The sequence below is a fragment of the Canis lupus genome, chromosome 26 (genome assembly GCF_048164855.1).
Source record: "Canis lupus baileyi chromosome 26, mCanLup2.hap1, whole genome shotgun sequence".
Lineage (NCBI taxonomy): Eukaryota > Metazoa > Chordata > Mammalia > Carnivora > Canidae > Canis > Canis lupus.
This window is the reverse complement of record NC_132863.1, coordinates 30,813,363-30,835,757: the sequence shown is the minus strand read 5'-3', so window position 1 is coordinate 30,835,757 and position 22,395 is coordinate 30,813,363. Positions and strand designations below refer to the sequence as shown.

The 22,395-nt window shown below is 55.7% G+C and overlaps 1 protein-coding gene and 1 long non-coding RNA gene across 2 annotated transcripts in view; both read left to right on the top strand.

Moving 5' to 3' along the window:
• Positions 1-2,915: 2,915 nt before the first annotated feature.
• MAFB (MAF bZIP transcription factor B) lies at positions 2,916-6,152 on the top strand. The gene has a single exon (XM_072801021.1). The coding sequence runs from the start codon at positions 3,140-3,142 to the stop codon at positions 4,109-4,111; it is 972 nt and encodes a 323-aa protein (XP_072657122.1). The 5' UTR covers positions 2,916-3,139; the 3' UTR covers positions 4,112-6,152.
• A 2,910-nt stretch (positions 6,153-9,062) lies between these two features.
• The window catches only part of LOC140618457 (uncharacterized), a 111,016-nt gene continuing 97,683 nt past the window's right edge, over positions 9,063-22,395 (top strand). The window contains exon 1 of the long non-coding RNA XR_012018591.1: positions 9,063-9,127. This is a non-coding gene — a long non-coding RNA (uncharacterized lncRNA). The remainder of the gene's footprint in view (positions 9,128-22,395) is intronic.

Sequence of the window (22,395 nt, the reverse complement as noted above, 5' to 3'; positions counted from 1 at the left end):
GTGGGGTGGGGTTGGAGAGGAGGCACTGGCTGGGCTGGGAGCGTGGCAAGAAACCAGGTTTGGGGGGAAGGTGGACCTAGGGATAGACGCAGATAGCGCAGTCCGAGCCCAGGGGATGGGACAGACCGCAACGGAGACGGAGGTACAGGGACAAAGGAGGAGCGCATCTGCCCAGACAAAGCCCGAGTTCCAGAAGCCCTGAGACGGCCGCCGGACGCCCCAGGAGAGGGGGATGTTTGGAACCTCAGGGCCGGGGCGGAGGGAACCCCTCGGGCCTTGAGAGAGGCCACACTGCGAGATTCGGTTCCTGTCCTGGACAGCGAAGGTCAAGCAGCCCCGGGGCTGGGAGTGGGAGGGGGGACACTGGCCCGACAGGCAGCCTCGGTGCAGACGCAGGGGTCCACAGCCTCAGGTGTGCTCTCGGAGCCACCAGGCTCCTTCCCGGCCCGGAAGGAGGGCGCGCCGGCTGGGGGTCAGCGGCACCCAGAGCGCCTAGCGCGCTGTCCGGCCCTGACCGCCTCAGCCCGGAGCCCCAGTCTGCACAGACCCGGACGGCCTCCAGACGTTCCCCCGCTGAGCCGCGGTGCGGGTGTGCTCTCACCGTGTGCTAACACGACCCGGGCAGGGAGGGGGCTGGTCCCCGCTGCCCGGCTTGGGGCAGAGGTGGGGCGGCTGCAGGGCCCAGGCTCTGCCGGGAGACCGCCGAGTGGTTTCTGCCGAGAGCACGCTCCTGCGAAGGGTTGAGGACGGGCTCTTCCAGCGTTACAGGTTTGCTGATCCAAACCTTTCAGTTCACGTTTTAGTTCAAATATATTCACTTTACTAAAAACAGGCGACTTGAGACCACACCCCACCCCAGCTGCACCGAGGGCGCAAAAGAATAGAGTTTTCAGATTAACTGGAGGCAAATTATTTTACCTTCTCACACTAAAAATAATAATAATAATAATAATAATAATAATAAAATAATAATAATAATTAATAATAAATCTGCCTGTCTCCGCACGGGTGTGGCCCACCTGACCCCTACGCGCGGTGTCAGTCGTGCTGGCTCTGCACGGGCAGCGGCCGGGACACACTCACCCAGGGCGCGCTTCTGCCTTTCGCTGCACGCGCCCAAAGCTGCAGAGCAGAAGGCGACGCGGGAGGCGGGTCGGGTCTCCGGGTACAGCGAATTTGCGATTTATCCGGTTCCTGCGCCCGGGCTGGGGGGGTCTCGGGAAGAGACTCCCCCCCCCCCGGGCCATGCTGAGCCCGAGTCAGGAGGGGTACGCAGCGCCCAAGCCCCGCCCGGATGCCTCGTGCGCCGTGGGCTCCCCGTCTGCGCTCCGGGGAGGTTTCTCATCGGACAGCCCTGGGCCCCTCCGCTGTGGCCGTTCCGCTTTCAGCCACTGGCGTAACCCGGCCCCTGACCATCCCGCGCAGGGGGCTGCCCAAGGGCATCCCAGGGTCCCTCCCGCATCCCCTCTGCCCCCTTGCCCCGAGCTGGGGCGCGCGCTAGTTTCACGCGCGGCGATCAGCGCCGAACTCGCGGCGGGGTCCCGGGACGGGACCCGGGGACCCGCGCGTGGCTCTAGGGGAACCAGTCCTGGGCCGCGGTGCTCACACAGCCTCAGTTCTGGGCCGGCCTGGATCGGACCAGTTGGGAAGACCCAGCTGGGCGCGAGGCGTCGTCCCAGCCTGCGGGCGGCGGGGCGGGCCGGGCCGCGCCGCGCGCCTTTGCGCACAGTGGCCACTTGGGGTCGCACTTTATGTCTGTTTGAGACTCGCGTCGGGCTGACGCCGCGATCTGCTAAATCGTTACAAAACGTTCAAACAAAAACAGGGTCGGTTCCCCAGCAGCCGCGAGCCGCCCGGAGCACCGTCCTGCACCGGCCTCAGCCCCAGGCCTCGGGAGCTCGGGCTCCGCGCGTCCGGCTGCGGAGAGGAATTCAGAGCCCTCCGGCCGATTCCTCCGCCGCCCCCGTCCTCCTCCTGCTTCTGTGGGTGGGGCGGGCGCGGGGAGCGGCGGGGCCCCGGGAGTCCTGTCTCCGGCTCGGCCGCGGCCGCCGCACCCGCCGGGCGGGGAGCGGCCCCTGCTGGGCCCGAGGAGGGTCCCCCGGGGCTGAGGCTTGGGTCTGAACACAACTCTTGGAGCCGCAAACCCACCCCCAAGACGCAAATACGCGCAGCCCCGCAGAAGCGCAGCCAGGCACGGCCCGCACCCCCGCGGCCCGCAGCAGCCGCGCGCCCACGGGACGTGCCCCACCGGGCGGGGGCCGCGGGGAACAAAGGGCTCGGGGGGGGGGTCGCGGCGCTCCTCGCGGGCCTCCTGGGGGTGACACGGGCTGGGGGTGGGGGAGCGAAGGGCAAAGAGCCAGGGGAGCGCGCGAAGGGGTGAAAGGGGCGGCCCGGCCCGCGGGCGGGGGGGGGGGCGGGGGGCGCGCCCCGCAGGCGAGACGGTGGGGGCCGGGCCCCGCAGGGGGCGGGGGGCTGGGCCGGGGCGCGCCGTCCCACCGGGCTCCAGCCCTCGCCAGGCCTCCGCCGCTCTCCGCCGCTCGGGCCGCCAGTCAGCTGACGCGGGGGGCGGAGGAGCTGTCAGGCGCGCCCCGCCCTGCGCCGCCGGCCGCGGGGGCCGAGCAGCCATTGGCCGGCGCGCTGGGCCGCCCGGGCCCCCGCGCCCCGGTGACATCAGGAAGGCGATAAAAGGCGGCGGCGGCGCCGGATCGAGCACAGCTGCACCGCCGGGCTGCGAGCGGCTGCGACCGAGGGAGCCCGAGAGAGCAGGGGAGCCAGAGAGCGAGCGGCGGGCGCTCGGCCGGCGCCTCCCCTCCGCCCCGCCGCGCGCCCCGCTCGCTTCTCCGCCCCTCCCGGCGCGGCCCGGCCCGGCCCGGCCCGGCCCCGGCGCGGCCCCGGCGCGGCCCCGGCCCCGGCCCGAGCTCCGGGGCGGCGCAGGCAGCCTCGGGACTCTCCGGCGCGCCGCCGCGTCCCCAGACAAAGGCTTGGCCGGCGGCCCCGGCCCGCTGCGCCCTCGGCTCCTCGGCTCCCCGCCTCCCCGCCTCCCGGGCTCGCCGCTCTCCGCCCCCGCTCTCGGCTCGGCGCGCCCCGGCCGGCCGCAAAGTTTCCCGGGCGGCAGCGGCGGCTGCGCCTCGCGTCCGCGATGGCCGCGGAGCTGAGCATGGGGCCCGAGCTGCCCACCAGCCCGCTGGCCATGGAGTACGTCAACGACTTCGACCTGCTCAAGTTCGACGTGAAGAAGGAGCCGCTGGGGCGCGCGGAGCGGCCGGGCCGGCCCTGCACGCGCCTGCAGCCCGCCGGCTCGGTGTCGTCCACCCCGCTCAGCACGCCGTGCAGCTCGGTGCCCTCGTCGCCCAGCTTCAGCCCCACCGAACAGAAGACTCACCTGGAGGACCTGTACTGGATGGCGAGCAACTACCAGCAGATGAACCCCGAGGCGCTCAACCTGACGCCCGAGGACGCGGTGGAGGCGCTCATCGGGTCGCACCCGGTGCCGCAGCCGCTGCAGAGCTTCGACGGCTTCCGCGGCGCGCACCACCACCACCACCACCACCACCCGCACCCGCACCACGCCTACCCGGGCGCCGGCGTGCCCCACGACGAGCTGGGCCCGCACGCGCACCCGCACCATCACCACCACCACCAAGCGTCGCCGCCGCCGTCCAGCGCCGCCAGCCCCGCGCAGCAGCTGCCCACCAGCCACCCGGGGCCCGGGCCGCACGCGGCCGCGGCGGCGACGGCGGCCGGCGGCGGCGGCAGCGTGGAGGACCGCTTCTCCGACGACCAGCTCGTGTCCATGTCCGTGCGCGAGCTGAACCGCCACCTGCGGGGCTTCACCAAGGACGAGGTGATCCGCCTGAAGCAGAAGCGGCGGACCCTGAAGAACCGGGGTTACGCCCAGTCGTGCAGGTATAAACGCGTCCAGCAGAAACACCACCTGGAGAACGAGAAGACGCAGCTCATTCAGCAGGTGGAGCAGCTTAAGCAGGAGGTGTCCCGGCTGGCCCGCGAAAGAGACGCCTACAAGGTCAAGTGCGAGAAACTCGCCAACTCCGGCTTCAGGGAGGCGGGCTCCACCAGCGACAGCCCCTCCTCTCCCGAGTTCTTTCTGTGAGTCGTCGCGGGTCCCGGCCCCCCCGCCCTTGCCCCGGCCCGGACTCCCCGTCCCGCGGTCCCGCGTCCCCAGCCCCGGACTCCCCCGGATCCTGTCCCCGCCTCGGCCCCGGCCTTGACCTGTGTGACTTGAGGGAGAGGGAGGGAGGAAGGGCGCGCGGGCCGCGGGCGACGGGCGGGCGCGCGGGCAGGCAGGGGACCTTGGCCAAGGCGAGAGCGGGGCGCGCCAGCGCCGCCTCCTAGACTCGAGCAGGGCCAGAGCCAGACGAGGGGGTGGGAAGTCCCGGAGCAACTTTTCTCCAGGCTGGAGGGCGGCGAGGCATAGTCCCGAGGAGTCGCCAAGGCCGTCGGGAGACTCCTGGCTTCCCGAACTTTGCGCGCTAAGCCGAGGCCGCTGCCGCGCGCGGCCCCGGAGCGCAGCCCTGACCAGGAGGAGAGCAGCGAGGAGAGGAGAGGAGAGGAGAGGGACCCTGGCGTCCCGGCAGGCGCGAGGCGAGGCTGAGCGAAGGAAGGAAGGAAGGACAGACGGACCTGTCCGTCCAGGGTCCGGAGAACACTGGCTCTCAGCCCCGAGACGCGCGCGGGCCTCAGTTAGGACGTTCTGCGCGCAATTCTCATCAGTTTTATTGCCTGCTCGATTATATAGAAAAAAAAATACGAAAATCTGCATTAAAAATATTAATCCTGCATGCTGGACATGTATGGTAATAATTTCTATTTTGTACCATTTTCTTGTTTAACTTTAGCATGTTGTTGATCATGGATCATAACCCCCTTGTTTCTTTGAGTGAGAAGGGATCGCAGTTCAGAAACTCCGGCGGCTGCTTTGCCGGGTTTCAGTCCCGGCTGTCGGCTTGTAAATACCCGCCCCGCCAAACCGCTTAGAGAACATGGCAGCAAGCAGAGTGTCTTCGTTTGGGTTTATTATTATTATGGCATTATATTTTGTAAGTAAAAAAAAAAAAAAGTTCTGGGCATTTTGCATCAGAAAACAACTTTGTCTTGGGGCACCCTTGGAAGTTGCATGTGTTCTCCCCTTTCCTGTCTCCATTCGGTCCCCCTGTCCCTTCCACTTGAGTTTTTCCATTTTGGTGGTGTCGAAAGAAAGAGGACTCTGGGGTCCCAGCTCCTGGGTACCAGGGCAGGGCAGCTGCGGACTTCCCGCACCCCAGAGCCAGCCAGGAATATCTTCACTCCCACCTCATCTTTTCGCTAAAATGGACACCCCTAACAAGAAACGAAAGGAAAACAGATCTTATTTGCCTTTTTAATGCCATCCAAATCGCCCCCAGGATCCCTTCAGAAGCCTCCAGGCTCATGCTAATTGCTGTGGCTGCAGTGCTCTTCGGGTGAGCGGGCTTGGCCAGCCCTGACACTGCCCAGTGGTGACCTAAACTTGTGTTGAACCAACCGCCACACTCAGAAAGTACCGGAAACCCAAACATTTGGCAAGGAATTTTGCAACTTTCAAGCGCGTCCTTTAGACCAACACGTTATGTGTGTTTCTTTCCCTGCTTTTTGAGATAGCAGGTGAGTTATATTGGTGGTGTTTCCCTCCTACCCCCCTTCAGTTGTATAGTAGTTATAGGGAAAATCTGGGTGTTTTTCTTTATTACTTTTTTTTTTTCCTGCAGGTCAGTAAAAGGATTTAAGTTGCACTGACAAAAATACCAAAATGAAAGCGTATTTTTTAGTTTCCATTTGAAATTGCTGGCGCTGCTGGCCGGATGCATTTTTTGAGTTTGTATTAGTTGATAAATTAACAGTAATAACAAGATTGTATGAACCGCATGGTGCTTGCAGTTTTAAATATTGTGGATATTCGTCCTGCATCAGAAACGAGCTTCGGTTTTTACGGATTCAACTGTGTTGAAATCAAATTTGCTGCAACAGAAATTTGTTTTTATTTCATGTAAAATAAGGGATCAATTTCAAACCCTGCTTATGATATGAAAATATTAAAACCTAGTCTATTGTAGTTTTATTCAGACTGGTTTCTGTTTTTTGGTTATTAAAATGGTTTCCTATTTTGCTTATTAAAACCATGGAAATGGTGTTTATTTAGAGGATTCTGCGTTCGCCTGACTTTGACTTTCTTCTCTTGCTTTTTTAAGAGTTGCATCAATTTGGGGACACTCTCACCCTCCCTGGCCAATGGAGAAACAGACCAAGTCTGGGCAAATCTCTCCCTTGCTTGTGAGTGTGTACGTACATGAGCCTCAAATGTGTTTCTGATTCTCACTCTAGGTAGAGACTCCCATTCAGGAGCTGGTTTGTGAGCTGAGGGGGGGGGCACACTTTTTTGGGGCTTTCAGACTTGGGGATGAGGACCAGCCTGCTAGCCTGCCGGCTCTGAGGTAGAGATTGGCTGATCCCAAGCAGCCAGGAGCCCCTTGATAGGGAAGCAGGGTCTTTTTTGGCCATCAAAAAAGACAGTTGGTCCTATCACTCTGGCCACTCCACCTGGGCTGGAAGGCTCTCGACTTTCTCTTGCCCAGTTCATCTTGCTGCCCAGAGCAAGGATGCCTGTCTGCCCTGAGTAGAGGCCTATGCCCCATCACCCAGGGCTTGCAGAAGCAAGTGGAATCCAGCACAGGTCTTGGGGCAGAAGGCCCTTCAGACAGGAAGCCCTTCCTCATGGACCTGTTTTTTGGGGGTGGTGTGCCCTGGGCACACATGCCTCTCAGGCCACTCAGATCTGGAACCCTCAGACCCACAGAAGAGCACTGCATGGCTGGACAGGGATTTCAGTGACCCTCCAGACTGGGGGCAAGAAGGGGCTTGGGGCATCATTTTGATACAGTGACTCTGACTGCAGACTGGGAGCTGGGCCCAATACCTTTCCTTTCCTTTTCCAGATTCTTAGAGTCAAGGTGTCCTGCCTAGGTTACGCCAAACCCCTCTCAGCCTTCTCCATATCCTGCCTATAATTTAGAGTTGGCTTCAGACATTCCTGAGAGTTGGAGTGGGATTCCCACCGTCCCTCACATCCCTCCCGGATCCAGAAGGCTTCTCTGCTCCTTTGGCAATGGATGGGTTCAAGGGGCATCTCTTCACCTCAGACGGAGTATCTGCAGTCCCAGGGACTCAGTCTTCCAGCCCTGGGGTTCTCTGGCCCAGAGTTCCTAACATGGAACTTCGGGACCTGAATGGGGAGATGTAAAAAACCCGGCTGCAGAGCCCCCAGCCGGGAACTAGAGTTAGAAAGAACCGAGAGAAAGAAGGGAAGGCTGAAACTAGCAGGGAATAGCTTTTGGCCCAGGATCGCTGGAATCCTGGGGGTGGTGGTTGGGGTCTGGTAGAGACAGACCAGGGAAAAGGCCTAAAAGTAAGGATGCAAATACTAGCAGCAGTGATTTACATTTAACAGTGCTTTGGTGTTGTTTAGTAGAAGTCAGGTTCTGGCTTGAATTAAATTCCAAGGCCCAGTTCATTTCACTAACCCAAAGATGTGCCGGGCACAGAAGTCTTTGGCTGTGATCGGGGAGGAGGATGGTGGCTGAATTTGGCTGTGAAGTAGCTCTACCCGAGTGCAAGGGAGCAAGGGGGTACGATTAGTTGGGTAGTTGTGTGTACAAGTGCACACGTACAAACTTGATAAGAACATGCCCACATGTACAAGTGTATCCCCTGTGGGGCGAAAGAAGGCTCGGCCAGGCTGAGCACCAGAAGAAGCCCCTGCTGCGTGGATCTGGAGACCAAGATCGCCTTGATTCCTTGTGGTGGAGGTTTGACTCCCTTTGGAATAATCCCGAGAGGACTGGCATCTCCCACTTCTAGAGTCTCCTGGCCTCTCTGCTAGAAACAGCCTCTGGTTGTAAACTCCAAGGCATTGGTTTCCCTTCTCCAGAGCACAGAAACACAGACACCAAGCCAGTGAGGCCAGCATCTAGAATGACACCGTGGGTCAGGCCGTTTCAGAGTGACCCATTGCATCTCTGAGAAGCTGACCACCACACCACGTAGTCCCAGTGACACACTGACACACAGACACCCAGACGCACAGACACCCCATCCAGCACCCACACGGGGTGCCCTTGCAGGCGCTCTCAATCCAGGCACCAACCCATTATTTGAGCGCCAGTCGGCCCGGGACGCACGCAGGGCAGAGCCGACAGCGCACGGGAGGAGGCCGGGACCTCCAGAGGCTCGGGGCGGGCAAGCCCTGGCCGCGTCTCAGCCCGCCGCCCGCCGTCCCGACCCGCCGCGACCGGCAGAGCCGGCGCCCGCGAGCTCAGGAGGAGCGCACGGGGTCCCGAGGCCGTCCGGCCCGCCCCTGCCCGCCCCGCGGCGCCGCGCAGCCCGCGGGCTCCTTTGCGGCCCCCCGCGGCCCGCGGGCCCCTGGCGATCCTCCGCGACCCGGGGGCAAGATCCTCCAGCGCCGGGAGCCTCCCACGCCAGTGCGCATCCCCAGGGAACAGGCCTGCGCCCGCACCGGGGGACCCACGCCAGTGCGCATCCCCAGGGAACAGGCCTGCGCCCGCACTGGGGGACCCACGCCGGCTCTCTCTCTCTCTCTCTCTCTCTCTCTCTCTCTCTCTCTCTCTCTCTCACACACACACACACACACACACACACACACACACGGCGACGCACGCGGGGCACACGCGGGCCCTGGGACGGTGGTTCGCTCCAGGCCGGTCCCGGCTGGAGGAGCGCCCCCCACCCTGCCCAACGCCGCCCTCGGGCCTTGCGACCCCCGCTTGGCTCGGTTGTGCGGGAGGCTGGGGATGGGCCGCCGCCAGGGGATGGCGAGGGGTCGGGGATGGCGCTGGGCGCGCCGACCCGGGAGCCCCGGTCCCGACCCGCGCCGCAGGGGTGGCGGCGTCCGCCCGGCTCCGCGGTCTCCCGCGTCCTCACTCTGGCCTTCCCCTTCCCCGCAGCCCTTCCCTGGTAAACTCTTCACTTCGGAAAACTTTGTCCCCACGTCTTGGCTCCTTGTCCCTTCTTCCCTTCTTCCCTTCCTCCAGGCGCAGCCTGGCCACCGGAGCTCCGGCTGCGGGCTCCGAGGTGTCCGGTAAGTGCGGGGAGCGGCGCGGGCCTGGGCCTGGGCTCTGGAGCCCCGGGGCTCGGCCGGCTGCCCTGGGCTCCCGCCCTGTGGGCTGCGACGGACCCCCCAGCCTTCCCTCCCCTCTCCCCCCGACCGCGGCAGCGGGGCTGGTGGGGACTGACGTGGTCAGAGCTGGGTCCCGCTGGCGAGAGGGCCGCCCGGCTGTCCGGGGGTGCAGGAGCCGGGGAAGCCGCCGGCCCTCGACCCAGACCTCTCATTTGGTCACCGCCCGGCTTCCTGCGACCCAGGGTCTCTGGGCATTTTTGTGGCAGGTGGAAACCCCCCTCCCGTCGGGGGTGCCTACCTCCCTCCCACCCACACTCCAGCTGCGCCTGTCCTCCGAGGCTCAGAGTGGAGCTGCACACAGGAGCACAGCAGCAAGGTCCTTTGGCTCCCCCCCACACCCCACTAAAGCTACAGTTTCTGTCAGGCCAGGCCAACCCCCACTCCCCCACCCACCCACCCCTACTCCTCCAGTTCTTTCTCTGTGGGCCCCCGGGGGAAACAGCTGGGTTTAGAGATTCCACTGGGTCCCTTGCACGCTTAGAGATGCAAATCCCGCTTCAGAGCCCCTCTGTTTTCAGAAAGGAAAACCCAGAACTGGCTTCTTGCGTAACCCTTCCCCATACAGCGGCTGTCTGGTGGCCTGGCCTCTTCTCCCAGAGATAGTAGTGTTTGGATTTGTTATGTAAGGAAGGGAGGATTAGAGGTTTACTCTGCCCCACCTCCCCCCACCAAAATAAAAGTCCTCAAAGGGTGCTTTTTGCAGACAGAGTCTTTTCCATCAGCAGCCCTTCTAAAAAAAAGTCCCGTTAGGAGAGCTGCTCCCAAGCTTGGGCCCAGCACAGTACCCTCCGGAGACATGCTAGCTCGCAGCAAAGGGAGAGTCCTTGGTCCACGCTGGACCTGGTCGGCGGAAGAAGCCACCATAAGGCTTCCCAGGCTGGCGCTGGTGTGGAGGTCTAGCTTCCTGTTAGAGAAGGCTGCTGCCTCTGCTGCTGCTGTTGGTGCTGCTGCTGCTGCTGGAATTTCCTCCCTTCTGCTCCAGGGAGCAGGCGTCCAGGCCACAGAGAGCAGTCCTTTCAGCTGGGGAGCACACATTCTCTGGGCCTTGCACACCTGCACCATGTTCTACATGCCTTTTCCATGGATCCTCCTACTATCTTAATGCCCTTCTCCATTGTGCTGCACGTATTATCCTAAAAGATGCGTTTAGATAAGAGAATCAGAGTTTGCTGTTCTCACTTCCAAGAAATTAAATGCTGGAGATAAGTTGCCGCTCCAATTTGGAAAACCACCTAAATTATTGATAGGGGTTTGTTCCGAAGCACAACTCCGTGTTAGCTGCCCTTCTGCATTCTTTGCATGTGAAGTTGTTTTCCTATTAAATAACAGCTGCTTGTTACACATTCTCTTTTATTTGTATCAAAAGGAGGATCCTGTCCTTAGGCTGGGGGGGGGTGGAGGTGGGGGGGGGCGGGTGGACAGCCACTGAGGCCAGCTGAGGCAATAGGAGGAGGCCTGGTACTTTCTGAGAAGTCAGTTTCAGTGTGAGAAGGGGGCAGAAGTGCACAAATTCAAAATTTATGTTGCCACGCTTTCTCTTGTAGAATTGAGCTCTGCATTTTACTAGGGTTTGCACTCCTTCCAGTAAATAGATGGTGGTGGGGGTGAGGGAGGGGAAAGCTGGAGGGTGCTCTTTGCTCCTTTCAGAGCTGGAGAGAGCAAGGCAGGCATGGGGCCTGGCCTGTGACCTCCATCGGGAATCAGGAGCTCACTTTTCAGGTCCCCTTGTTTCTCCTGATGTCGCTTTCACTGCCTTGACCCTGCCAGGGTTACCTGCACCTGTTTCCCACCAAGGTGGTGCCCCTGGGCCAGGATGGATCTGGGGACTCAGCTCTGCTTTCCCTGAGTGGGCAGCAAAGGACTTCACTTCTCAACACAGGGCTTACATCTTCCCTCTTTTATGTCCTGGGAGCTGGAGCCTGGTACATATGTCCCTTTCCACTGACCAGGGGCAACCAGGTCACAGAGCACAAGAGGTGTGGTCAAATCATGAGGTTAGTCCTGTCATGATGTTTCACTGAACTCTGATATGTGGATTATTATTGTCCATGTAGATCCGAGATGGATAGGTAGGCCCAGAGTAGGCACCTCCAGGGTCACCCCGTGGAGGATCTAAAATTTGAGTGCCGTCCTATCTGATATCAAAATTTGTTTTTTTTGGCACCAAACTCCACCAAGTTCACAATCTCTTATCTGAAACACCTGGGGGGACGGGGAACTTGGGGAAAATTCCTTTCTAATTCCCCTTGCATGGGGTAGTCATTTCTTGGGGGTGTGATTACTGTTCTCCATCCATGAGACTTCCTGCCCAGACACAGAGATGGGCAGTGGGCACTTGGAGATCCAGCAGGACAAATGTGACAAGGGGGTTGGAGGGAAACTCTGTCTCCTGTTTCAATCTCTCACAGAGAAGCCAGCAGCTTAGGGTGGTCCTGGTGTGTGTGTGTGTGTGTGTGTGTGTGTGTGTGTGTATGTGTGGGGTGGGGGAGGCCCACTTGGGTGTTGCTAGCTTGGGATACTGGTGCTTTTCATAATTAATTAACAGACCCCTCACCTTTCATCTGTTCTCAGTTGAACTTTTCAGTAAATGGATCATAATCAGCAGAGCAAGTGTCTCCAGAAGCAGCAGCCTCTAGGTGAGGCAGTTTTGATGGAATTATCCTTAGTTTAACCATAGCTGTTTCTGGTGTGGTGTGGAAACGTTGGACCAGCACATAGATACAGACACATGCATAAACACGCATGCAACTCATGTTTATGTGCACGGAGGCAGGCATGAAGGTACACACACTTAAACCCACATGTACTTATCTGCTATATATATATGCCGTCTCACACAGCATGTGCAAAATGTGCACACTTATGCATATACCTGTGTGGATTTACACTTACACTGAACCACAATGATTATGTATGTATGAACTCTCACAAAATGCACATGGGTCCATGCCCATCTTTGTATGCTCACATGCACAGACGTACGTGCATTGTGTGTTGAACACTGGCCCTCACATTCATTCACACACAAGAACCGTGTAACGAGTGAAATGTGGCACCGGCGGGGTTAATGGAGGCCCAGGCTCCCATAAATATTTATATGAAGCACTCAGGATCTCAAAGTGAGAGAGGAGAGCTCGCCCCACCAGTCCCTGTAAATCACGCAGCTGCTGCGTGTTACCTGTCAGATCCCGGCTGTGCGATCGGACTTGCTCTATGAGGGTGATCACATACGTGCTGGTGCACATGGCCCTCTCCGCGCCTACTCAGACATCCCAGCAAACGTGCTTAGGTTGGTCCCCACTCCCAGGATTCTTCTGCGAGCTTCAAAAGGAAGCATTTCAATGCGGCTGCTTCTGCAGGTGCAGAGTTGAAGGGGGAGCAAAAGCTTTGTCATTATCTGAGACTTGCTTCCTCCCGTGAAGCCAGAAGTTATCCAGACAGCATGTGGGAGCAAGAGCGAGGTGGGGCTCCCCGGCCGATCCAGGTTTGCCACGGCCGGGCCTCCAGCTTCTGTCGCTGCTCTGACTCACCTAAACTTTGGGTCCCAGGGGCCTACGGTCCCACTTCGCCACAGCTACTGTGATCCTATGTTCGGTGAAAACTCTGCTTCCAGTCCTGCCACCCAAGACTATTCATTCAATCACCGAACAAATATTTGTTGTTTCTTCCATGTGCCAGGCATTGTGCTAGATGTTGGCAATATAACGGTGAGCAAAACCCAAAATCATCCCAGTGAACAAATCCTCATGGACTTTACAGTCTAGCAGGAGAGCTAGCGAAAGTTAGCTCTTAAATGAATCGGTGTACAGTTTCAAAAGGAGAAAGCAAGCTGGACCTCTGAGAGCATCTATACTACAATGAAGCGGACAGAGACTGGGGAAAGAGTGGTCGGGGAGGGCTTCCTGGAGGAGGTGATATTTGTACTAAGATATGAAGCCTGAATAGGCATTACTCAAGTCAAATGGGTAGGAGAAGAACATTCTGGGTCTAAATTTCTTTCTGGAATAAGCTGATTATTCTCTTTGCATAGGATGTGTGCTTGAGCTCTTCCCTCTACCAGAGTCATCTTCCCCCAGATAAAGCCGCGGCAACCTCCCTCACCCCCTTTACCTCCTTGCTCAAATCTATCTCACCTGACCAGCCTACCTGATGTAGCATCCTGTTCCCTCCCTGGGCACCCCCCCCCCTTTTTAAGGATTTTATTTATTTATTCTTGAGAGACACAGAGAGAGAGGCAGAGAGAGGAGCAGGCTCCATGCAGGGAGCCCGACGCGGGACTCGATCCGGGGACTCCAGGATCACGCCCTGGGCCAAAGCAGGCACTAAACCACTGAGCCACCAGGGCTGCCCCCTGGACCCTTCTGATCAGCCTTATTCTGCTCTGCTGTTCCTAGTCTTCTCTCCTCCTGCCCCACCCCTTCATAGTGCTAATCACCTTGGAGCACTGGATTATTTATTCATCTATTGCTTACTTCCTGCTTTTTCCTGCCAGTGCATGAGTTCTGTGAGGTCCGTGTCTGATGGCTGTTTTGTTCACTAATGTTCCTACATGAGTGGTACCTGGCACTTGGTAAGACCCCAATAATCCAGTAATTGGTTGAATGACTATGTGTTGAGTAAAATGTATTTAAAGAGGAAAGGGGTAATTTCTGCCGAAGCATGGCTTGAAGGTCCTGGCTATTTGTCTATCATATCTTATCTATCTCTGTCTATCTATGATCTATCTATTATCTATCTATCATCTATATCTATCAGTTTTTTGATATTCCTTAAAATACAAACCGCTAATTTAAAAAAAAAAGATTGTTTGCATATCATCCCCCAAAATCTTGTATCCCTCAGTGGTACACTTTGGGACACATCCAGATATCTAGTCTGACGTGAGAGGCAGGTTGGGAAGCCCTGGGGTGGGATGGTAGAGAGGAAGGTCGGAGGGGGGGGCAGTATCATTGTTTCTCCTTAGATTCTTTGTGGGTCTTTGAAGAGAAAAAGCCAGGGGTGAGTGGATCAGAGATGAGTCTGGTTGTGATTCAGGGGGCAGGGAAGGAACCAGCTTGCCTCCTGTTTCTGACCACCCTCCCTTCCTCAATTTATCCACAACCCCCCCCACACTCTAATCTCAGGCAGAAAAAAAAAGCTCCTCTTCTCTGTTGCTTTCTGTGCTGAGAAGAAAGCCTCCTAAATACTTTGTCCCCTTGACAAGTTATTTTTAAAAAGAAATAATGTCTCTAAATCTAACATTTGTGACGATTTTTTTTAAAAAGAAAACACTCCACAAATCAACAGCTTTCTTGTTTTAAGCAATTGCTAGGGTTTGGAGAGCAGGCTGCTTGGTAAACACACTTGGTAAACATCCAGAAAAGATTGTATTCAGTGTCCTCAAGTCAAAATCAACCTTCCCCAAGCTCCTGCTTTGTGTTTCATTGATGCAGGAAGAGGCTTTCTAAAAGTGGCACGCAGATGAAGAGAGGTTGACGCGGTTCCCGAGGACATTTCTTGTGCATAATCGGGGCTGGGAAATGGAAACACATCTGTGAACAGCCCCCGACCCCACCCCACTCCTTTGCCTTCTTCATGACTTTTGGTTCTTTACCTCACGCTGGAAGGGATGAGGCATCAGGGCCATTTGACAGCTAGGTAAATAGAGTCAGAGGGCTCCTGTTTCCAAGCGAAGCTGGGAGAGAGTGTGTGTTCAGGTGGCAGCTGATACCACTGGCAAGTGAGCTCCTCCAAGTCCGTGTTCTAGTTCTTGAGAAATAAGCCGATTTCTTGGGGCCAGATCTGCTTTCATATCCCTTCTGTGATGCATGCTTCTGGCTTTTTCCACCACCGCACCTTCGTTTGGAATGTCCCCACTTCGTTCTGGGTCAGTTCCCAGAGTCTCATAAACTTGCCTTCCAGGCCCCACCCCAGACTGGCCCCTCTCAGACTGCCAGGGTCCTCCTCCAAAAACTTACCTCTGGTCTCGTCACTGTCTTATTGGCAAAATCAACAGCCCACTAGTTTGTCTTTGCTCCGGAAGAGAGCAGTGTTCCAAATTTCAGTTCCACCTAAACCGTGGCTTCGGCAGGCCAAGATGCTGAGCCAGATCCTGAGGCGATTTAGGGAAGGTCAGAGGGCAGAAGCAAAGCACAGAGGCCCCTGGGAAGAGTCTGTCCTGGCCCTCAGATGAAAACCTCAAATGGAACCCATATTTTCCTGCCTGTCCGATTCTGTCTCCTTTAGAGTTAGCAGAGAGTGACCTCTCCCTGGGTTTTATACTTTTATATAGTAGGAAAGTCACAGCTCAGTGGGATTACGGACTTCATAGATCTAAAAGACTTTCCTTTTGCTGGAGATTTCCAAAAAAAAAGGTCGGCTGCATCATATTCTCTCCGGTGGCCCTCCTTCCTTACTCTGTTTGCCTGAGGAAGAAGAGTATACCAGAAAACCAAGAGAGTCCAGAAGTCCTGCTTGCAAAGAGGAGAAGCATTAGTTTGAACCTGGTTAAAATTGTTGCTGTGTGGTAGATGCATTCTGTGGATTACAGACCTGGGAGCCTGAAGTTGGTTCTTGGCATGCTGCCAGGGCGTATTTTTAAAGTGATGGTTCGTTGGTAGTAAACGCACTTGGTGAGTAGTGGGACCCAGAATGGGATCACTGGGAACATACTACATCAGACTCCTCCTGCTTCCATCTTTGAGAGGTAGACCAGGGGCTCTGGCCTCTCAGCTCCTTATGCGACCTTTCCATATGCCTAGCAGTTAAGCGTTTCTCAACTATTAATTCATGGAACCCTTACACTTACTCTGTGAGCCAGGGGGGATAGCGCTATCCCCATTTGCTGGATGAGGAAACTGGAATTATCACAGAGAGGTTGAACAACTTGTCCAAGGTTGCACAGCTAGTAAGTGGCAGTGCTGGGATTCAAATGCGGGCTGTCTAATGCAGAGTCTGTGCTTTTGACTCTAATACTCTTGGGCCTGGGGGCTGGATGATGGGTGAAGTAGAATTTGTAACTGGCTGAAAAATGTTTCTAGAATTTTATTCAGTGGAAACTTGACTCTGAGAGGACAGCACCCCCCACTCCTCCAGACCACCCTGCACCATCCTTTTGAGCCACCTGTGCTCCACTGGGGATATTCCTTTTTTTTTTTTTTAATCTTTTTATTGAAGTAAAATTAACACATAACTTTATATTAGTTTCAGGTGTACAATATAATGATTCAGTATTTGTATATATTACAAAATGATCACTATAGTAAGTCTAGTGAACATCTGTCACCATACATACTTATAATTTTTTTGGTGGGGGGATGAGGAGAGAGTTGCTTTCAAATTAATTTTTCTGAGATACTGGCCACTAGTCCTGCTCAGAAACCATCTATGGCTACTCATCACATCCAGGGCCCATTCCAAATTCTTTGACCTGGCCTCCAGGGTCTTGTACCATAAGCCCTTGCCCCTCCATTCTTCATGTCCTGTGCTCTGGCCACACCAACTCTAGAACCTACCTTGGGATCTCCAGCCTCCACACCTTGGCCTGAGCAGTTGCCCCATGTAGTTCTCTGCCACCCATAGTCCCCTCCTCTCCACCTCATCTCTTTCTCAATCATTTCTAGGCCATGGATGCCAAAAGGAAGACACTGTCTTCTTTCTGAAATCCTCACTGGAGCTGGAGTGGGGGCCTAGAAGAAGTTCAGGTGGCAGAGCCAGGTGGACCTGGGTGTAGACCCAGCCCCTCCTCTTCCTGACTGTGGTCACTTAGGACATTCACCTCGCCTCTCTGCTAAGTGGGGAGTCTGTTGCCCTCTTCTTCTGGCTGCAGGAGGGATGTGTGGGGATGCAGCCTGTCAGTGATGCCTGATGGCTGGTGCAGTGCAGTGAGTGCTGGCTGCTGTGATTATGGTGGGCATGGCTGGTCTCTGTCACCCCAGGAAGATGTAAGCTCAAGAGAGGGCTGCAAAGGAGGTGGGACTTCAGGAAATGCTCCCAGAAGCGACTTGGAAGGATAGACTTAGCCGCAAGCCCAGACTCCCGCATTGCAGCTGGGAGACTGTCAGGCAGGTCTAACCAGTTCCTCTGGCCAGGATCTCTGGCTGAATTCACATGAAATTGATTGGCAGGGAAGGCCCTGGAAGGCGGTGTGCAAACCCCAGCCGGAGCTCCTGGGAAGTGGGATTTACAGCTGTGAACATACTGTGGGAAAGAAGCTGGAGTTTCAGCCCTGAGTGCGAATATTCTCACCCCCACCGGCTCTTTCCAGATGCTCAGAACCCAGGGAGCTTTGACTGACAAGGACTTGCCAGCATTTTCTGGCATGGTCGCAATGCAAACTTGCTGCCCACCTAGGGAACCACTTTTTGGAGAGAACATCTTGAGTCCTTAGGCCAAGAGCTTGGGTCCCTAACTTGGTGACAACACAGTTGGGCTTTTAGAATTTGTGTTTCCACAAGCCTGTGTGGAGTGAGTGTGTCCTGGTGCACATGTGTGTACAGTCACAGGAGCACAGTGTGCCTCTGTGGGGCAGATGGAGGACCCGGAGTCAGGCCTCCTCGGTGTGCCAGCTGCCCCTCTGCACTCCTCGGCCCTGCAGTACTGGAGAGCTTGCTTCTTCTACCTCAAGGTTTCAGATTTTATATCAGCGGAACGGAACTATAATCATGTCAGAGTTAAATCTCTCTTGTGCCTGTGGGGTGCCTGGCTCAGTTTCCTGATGCATAGTAGGTGCTTGATAAATAGTGATGGCTTTTTTTCATTGTACTTTAAATCTAATTAGTACCATTGTAGGTAGGTGTGCAGACTCTGAAACCAGAATGCCAGATCCAGCACGCTCTAGCTGTGTAATTTGGGACAAGTTACTTAACTGCTCCCTGTCTTGGTTTCTTCATCTGTAAAATGGGATGATGATACGTGTACATGCCTCACAGGGTGTGTCATAGAGCGCTTAGAACCGTGCCTGGTAGATAGGTAGTGCTGTGTGTGTTAGCTCATGACCACTACGACCACCACCACCACCACCATCATCATCATTATCATCTTCTCTGTTGTAATCATTGCCTTATGGGCCCTTGTTGATACCCACTTGCTCCTCCAGAGGTGAATTTGCTAATCAGGAGACTTCTAAGTCACTCTATGTCAAACCTTTGAGAAAGGCTTGATAAAGTCTCCAGGCATCATCCAGGGTAGCACATGGCCCTGAATTCGAGTGCTGCCCCACTGCTGCTTCCCCCTCCCACCCCTTGGCCCTTCTGTTCACAAAGCACTGTCACCTATGGCCTGTTCCTTTCAAGGCATGCTGGGTGGTAGGTGAGCAACTGGCCCTCCACCCCACAGTTTGCCTCCTGAGATGACGATTGGCTCCTTCCCGGCCAGGATGGATGCAAGAGCCTGGCTGGCCCAGCTTCCTGGGCTCTGAACAGCTGATTGCTCTTCACTTTTGCCTTCTTGTAAAGGTTCTCCTATCTCAGCCTCAGGGGGACTAGGGCCAGCCTTCTACCTCTGACCCAGGCAGGGGATTCTCACTGGGGCTGGGGAGGGTCCTCACCCTGTCACATGGGCAAGGCCCAACTTCTGCAGGCTGACATTTCTGGTCTGAAGCTCTGACACTGCCATCTGGGTGAAGGGGCAACTAACTGGGGATCAGGTGATCGTTCTGAGCCCCACTTCCCTCGTTTGCAGCATGGGTGCAATTATATTGATCTGGCAAGGGCAATAAAGAGCAATGAGGAGGGAATGAGGAAATGCATGTTAACTGGTAAGTGCAGCAACCCACACAGGTCAGGCTGTCAGCAAATACAGCCTGGATCTACCTGCCTCTCCAGCACCCTCCAGGCCTTGGAGGGTCCCAGGGGGACAGGAGATGGACAGAGGCTTGAAGAAGTTAAAGGGGCTCAGACTTGCTCCCCAGCTGGGCCTTCTGATTTCCTTGTTGGAGAGGAAGAGGATGAGCAGGGCCTGTCTCTTCTGTAGAGTCACTGCTCATGCTGTGTGTGTGTGTGTGTGTGTGTGTGTGTGTGTGAGCTTGCTGCCTCTCTCTACCTACTGGAAACAGGTTAGAGAGTCAGAAGTCAGGGCCCCTCACCCTGCCCTTCCCGATGCCCCCATGAACAGGAATACGGGCCACCACCCAGTGGCTGAGAGTCGAACATGTGTGTAAATTAATGAAAACATGCTCATCTTCAGGTGCAAATCGTTCATTCATTCAACAAACACTCAGTAAGTGCTGTGTGCTCCACATTTCTGCATCCCCGACCTCACTCCCATGCACTCCCGCCATGCCTAGAGTGACTGGAGGCTGCGCTGCCCTGTGGCAGCTCAGAAAGAGACTGAAGGGGTATGCCCAGGGCCTCCTGCTAAGTGGCTGAACTAGGATTTGAACTGAGGCTGGCCTGCCCCCAAGGCTTTGCCTCCTTGCTTCAAGGTCTCTGCCTTCTGGTGGTCTAGCATCCTGAGAAGGCTATCAGCGCCTTATGGGAACTTGTGGTGCAGGGTAAGAAGGAGCCAGATGACATCGATTGGGAGCTGGAGGAGGGCAAGACCTGGTGGGGCAGTCTGAGCAAGCTTAGGAGAGGGAGGAGGCAGCATTTAGGTTGGTCATGCACCAGGGCAGACAGAGCTGGAGGAAGGGGCCTTGGGGGCAGGGGGTAATTAGCCTGGGTGAAATCTCGAAGATAACAGTGAAGGAAGTTTCCAGAATAGCAAATGGATTAGCAAGATGTCTTATTTGGCTTCAGACTGAGGCACAGGATGGTGGCTACGACTGGAAAGAGGAGGCTACACAAAGGTGTTGAGGGGCTTGAAGGCGTTGATGAGGAATTTGAGCCTTAGCCTGGTGTCACGTTGCCGCTGGGCCAGGCACCCCCATCCAGAGCTCCTCTGCACCGGCCAGCCCGTGGACACGGCTGCTTGAGCCGGGAGTGGACACCTGACCCGAGCGGGGCCAACAAGCATTTACTTCCTGGGAAATTAGAATTTGGTTACTGGGCTGCTGATCAGAGTGTGGTGGAGCTTGAGCGAGAAGACGGGGAGCTCGGGCAGCATCGCCTGGGTCTTGTGCGTGAGGAGCCAGAGACAGGCTCTCTTCTGAGAGCAGGAGGTGAAGCAGACATGCAGAGAATGCTGAAAAGGTTTCAGATGGCTTATTGGGGCTGGGTATAATAGGGTGAGCCAAACCGTATGACAAATCCGTAAAAACAAAAGGAGGCAGAGAGTAAAAGCAGGGTAGAAGGGTGAGAGTGAACAGAAGTGACATTATGGATCCCATAGGATATAAAGTCATGTGGGATGGGCCCCTGAAGTGACTCCGGGCTTCCTGGTGGCCAGTGGGAAGAGGGAAAAAAGATCACCTTTGAGACCTATAGTGCTCCTCAAGGAAACACAAACAGACCCTCTGCTCAGGAGAAATATAGGCATTGCTGGTTCTGGGGCTGGAGGGAAATTTCTCTGGTGGACTGTCATGTGCCCGGAGAGATTTCGGTCAGGGAGGGGGTGAGTGCAGGCAGGATCCTGCTTTAGGCATCAGAGACTCGATTCTGCTGCCAACTTCATGGTGACCCTAGGTGGTTGCTTAGCCTGCCTGAGACTTAGTTTCTTCTACTACAACACGAGACATTTGTTGTTTAATGATAGCTGAGAAGCTTCGGGTGGCAACAGAGCAACAAAGTGAACATTGCCTGTGTGCAATGTTCTAGCTGCAGGGTCCCGTGTGACCACACAGGTCACGTGCCCATGAAGCTGGTCTCGATTCTGTGACAGCAAGGGCATTGAAGGTATAGTTGACTGCTGCTTCCTCCTGGGCCTGGACAGTGCCTGGTCCGTCTTAGCATCTCACTGAAACATCCAGTGAATGAATCGGTGAAAGCAGATGCACGAGTAGAAGTTACATAGCCTCTCTGAGCTCCCATCTTCAAAGTGGGAATGTCTTGCTTTCCTCGCAGGCAGGCAGTGGAGACTCTCAGTTTTAGGGTCATGGGATCATGTGGCCACAGGTCCTGGAACCAGACAGATGCAGGTGGTCAGAGGACAGAGGCCAGCTCTGTGTGGGGCCAGGGCAGCCCGGCCTGATAAGGCCAATGGACTCTGCTCTCTCCAGGCAGCCAGCCCATTTCTGGTGACGTACTCTTACTGGCTGGACGCCAGGGCCTGGGGAGAGGCTAGGATTTCTCTTCTTTAGAAACCCTATTTATTGGGTATCTACCACATATCAGGTACTGCACGGGATATTTTTTTCATGCATGATCTTTTACCCTCATTTGGCAGATGGAGAAATCAAAGTTCAGAGAGTAAAAATGGCATGCCCAAGGCTGCTACTCAGTTGGCAAGAGGCAGAGTCAGCCACGGATGCCAGATCTGTCATCTCTTAGACCAGTGCCCGCGGAGAACGAAAAGGATGCATCACAAGGTTGGGGGGGGGGTGTTGCTTGCAGAACCCTGCATGAGTGTGTGTGTGAGTGTGTGCTTGTTTGAGTGTACAGGCCTTGGGCAACATTTGTGTCTTGGCTCCAGACGCTGCTGACCTTCTCCGCGGCCTGCCCACACCTGAGGTCAGCACAGATTCCTGACCAGCCTTGGCTGGTGTCAGTCACTACCAGGTATACCCAGCAGTGTTAGAATCACGGATTTTCCTGGTGTACCATCTCTCTACAAATATTTGATTATATATTTACTTCTGTGTCTTTATTTTTTATGATTAGAGAAATATTGGTTTTTAAGCTTAAAACTGTACTAAGACTTTTGGGATATCTGTATAAGCTTGTTTTAAAAGATTGAGAAAAGGCAAAATGTAAACAGAAAAAATAAAGGGACAGAGGACCTGGTGTCCTTCGCTCTGACTACCAAACGTACTTCTCCCCCTGAGACACAGACACACACAAAGACACACAGACACAGACATACACACGCAGAGACACACACAGATATACATGCAGATACACACAGACACACAGAGATACACACACAGACACATACACACACCCCTTTCACATATTCCAGGGGCCAAAAACTGACTGTCCACTTTGAGAACTGGGACTTGAATGTTTTACGTGGAGGTCCCCCTGTGCCACGTGACCTGGTCTAACTACCCCCACCCCCGCCGGAGTCTCATATCTGCCCACTTCTGCCCTTGTGACTTGAAAGCATTTGCTTTCTGAAACTTGGCAAGATGCTTTTTTAAAAAACAAAAATGGGTC

Bases quoted from the DNA above. Each gene is read 5' to 3' on its own strand.
- MAFB (XM_072801021.1), top strand. From the start codon at position 3,140: ATGGCCGCGGAGCTGAGCATGGGGCCCGAGCTGCCCACCAGCCCGCTG.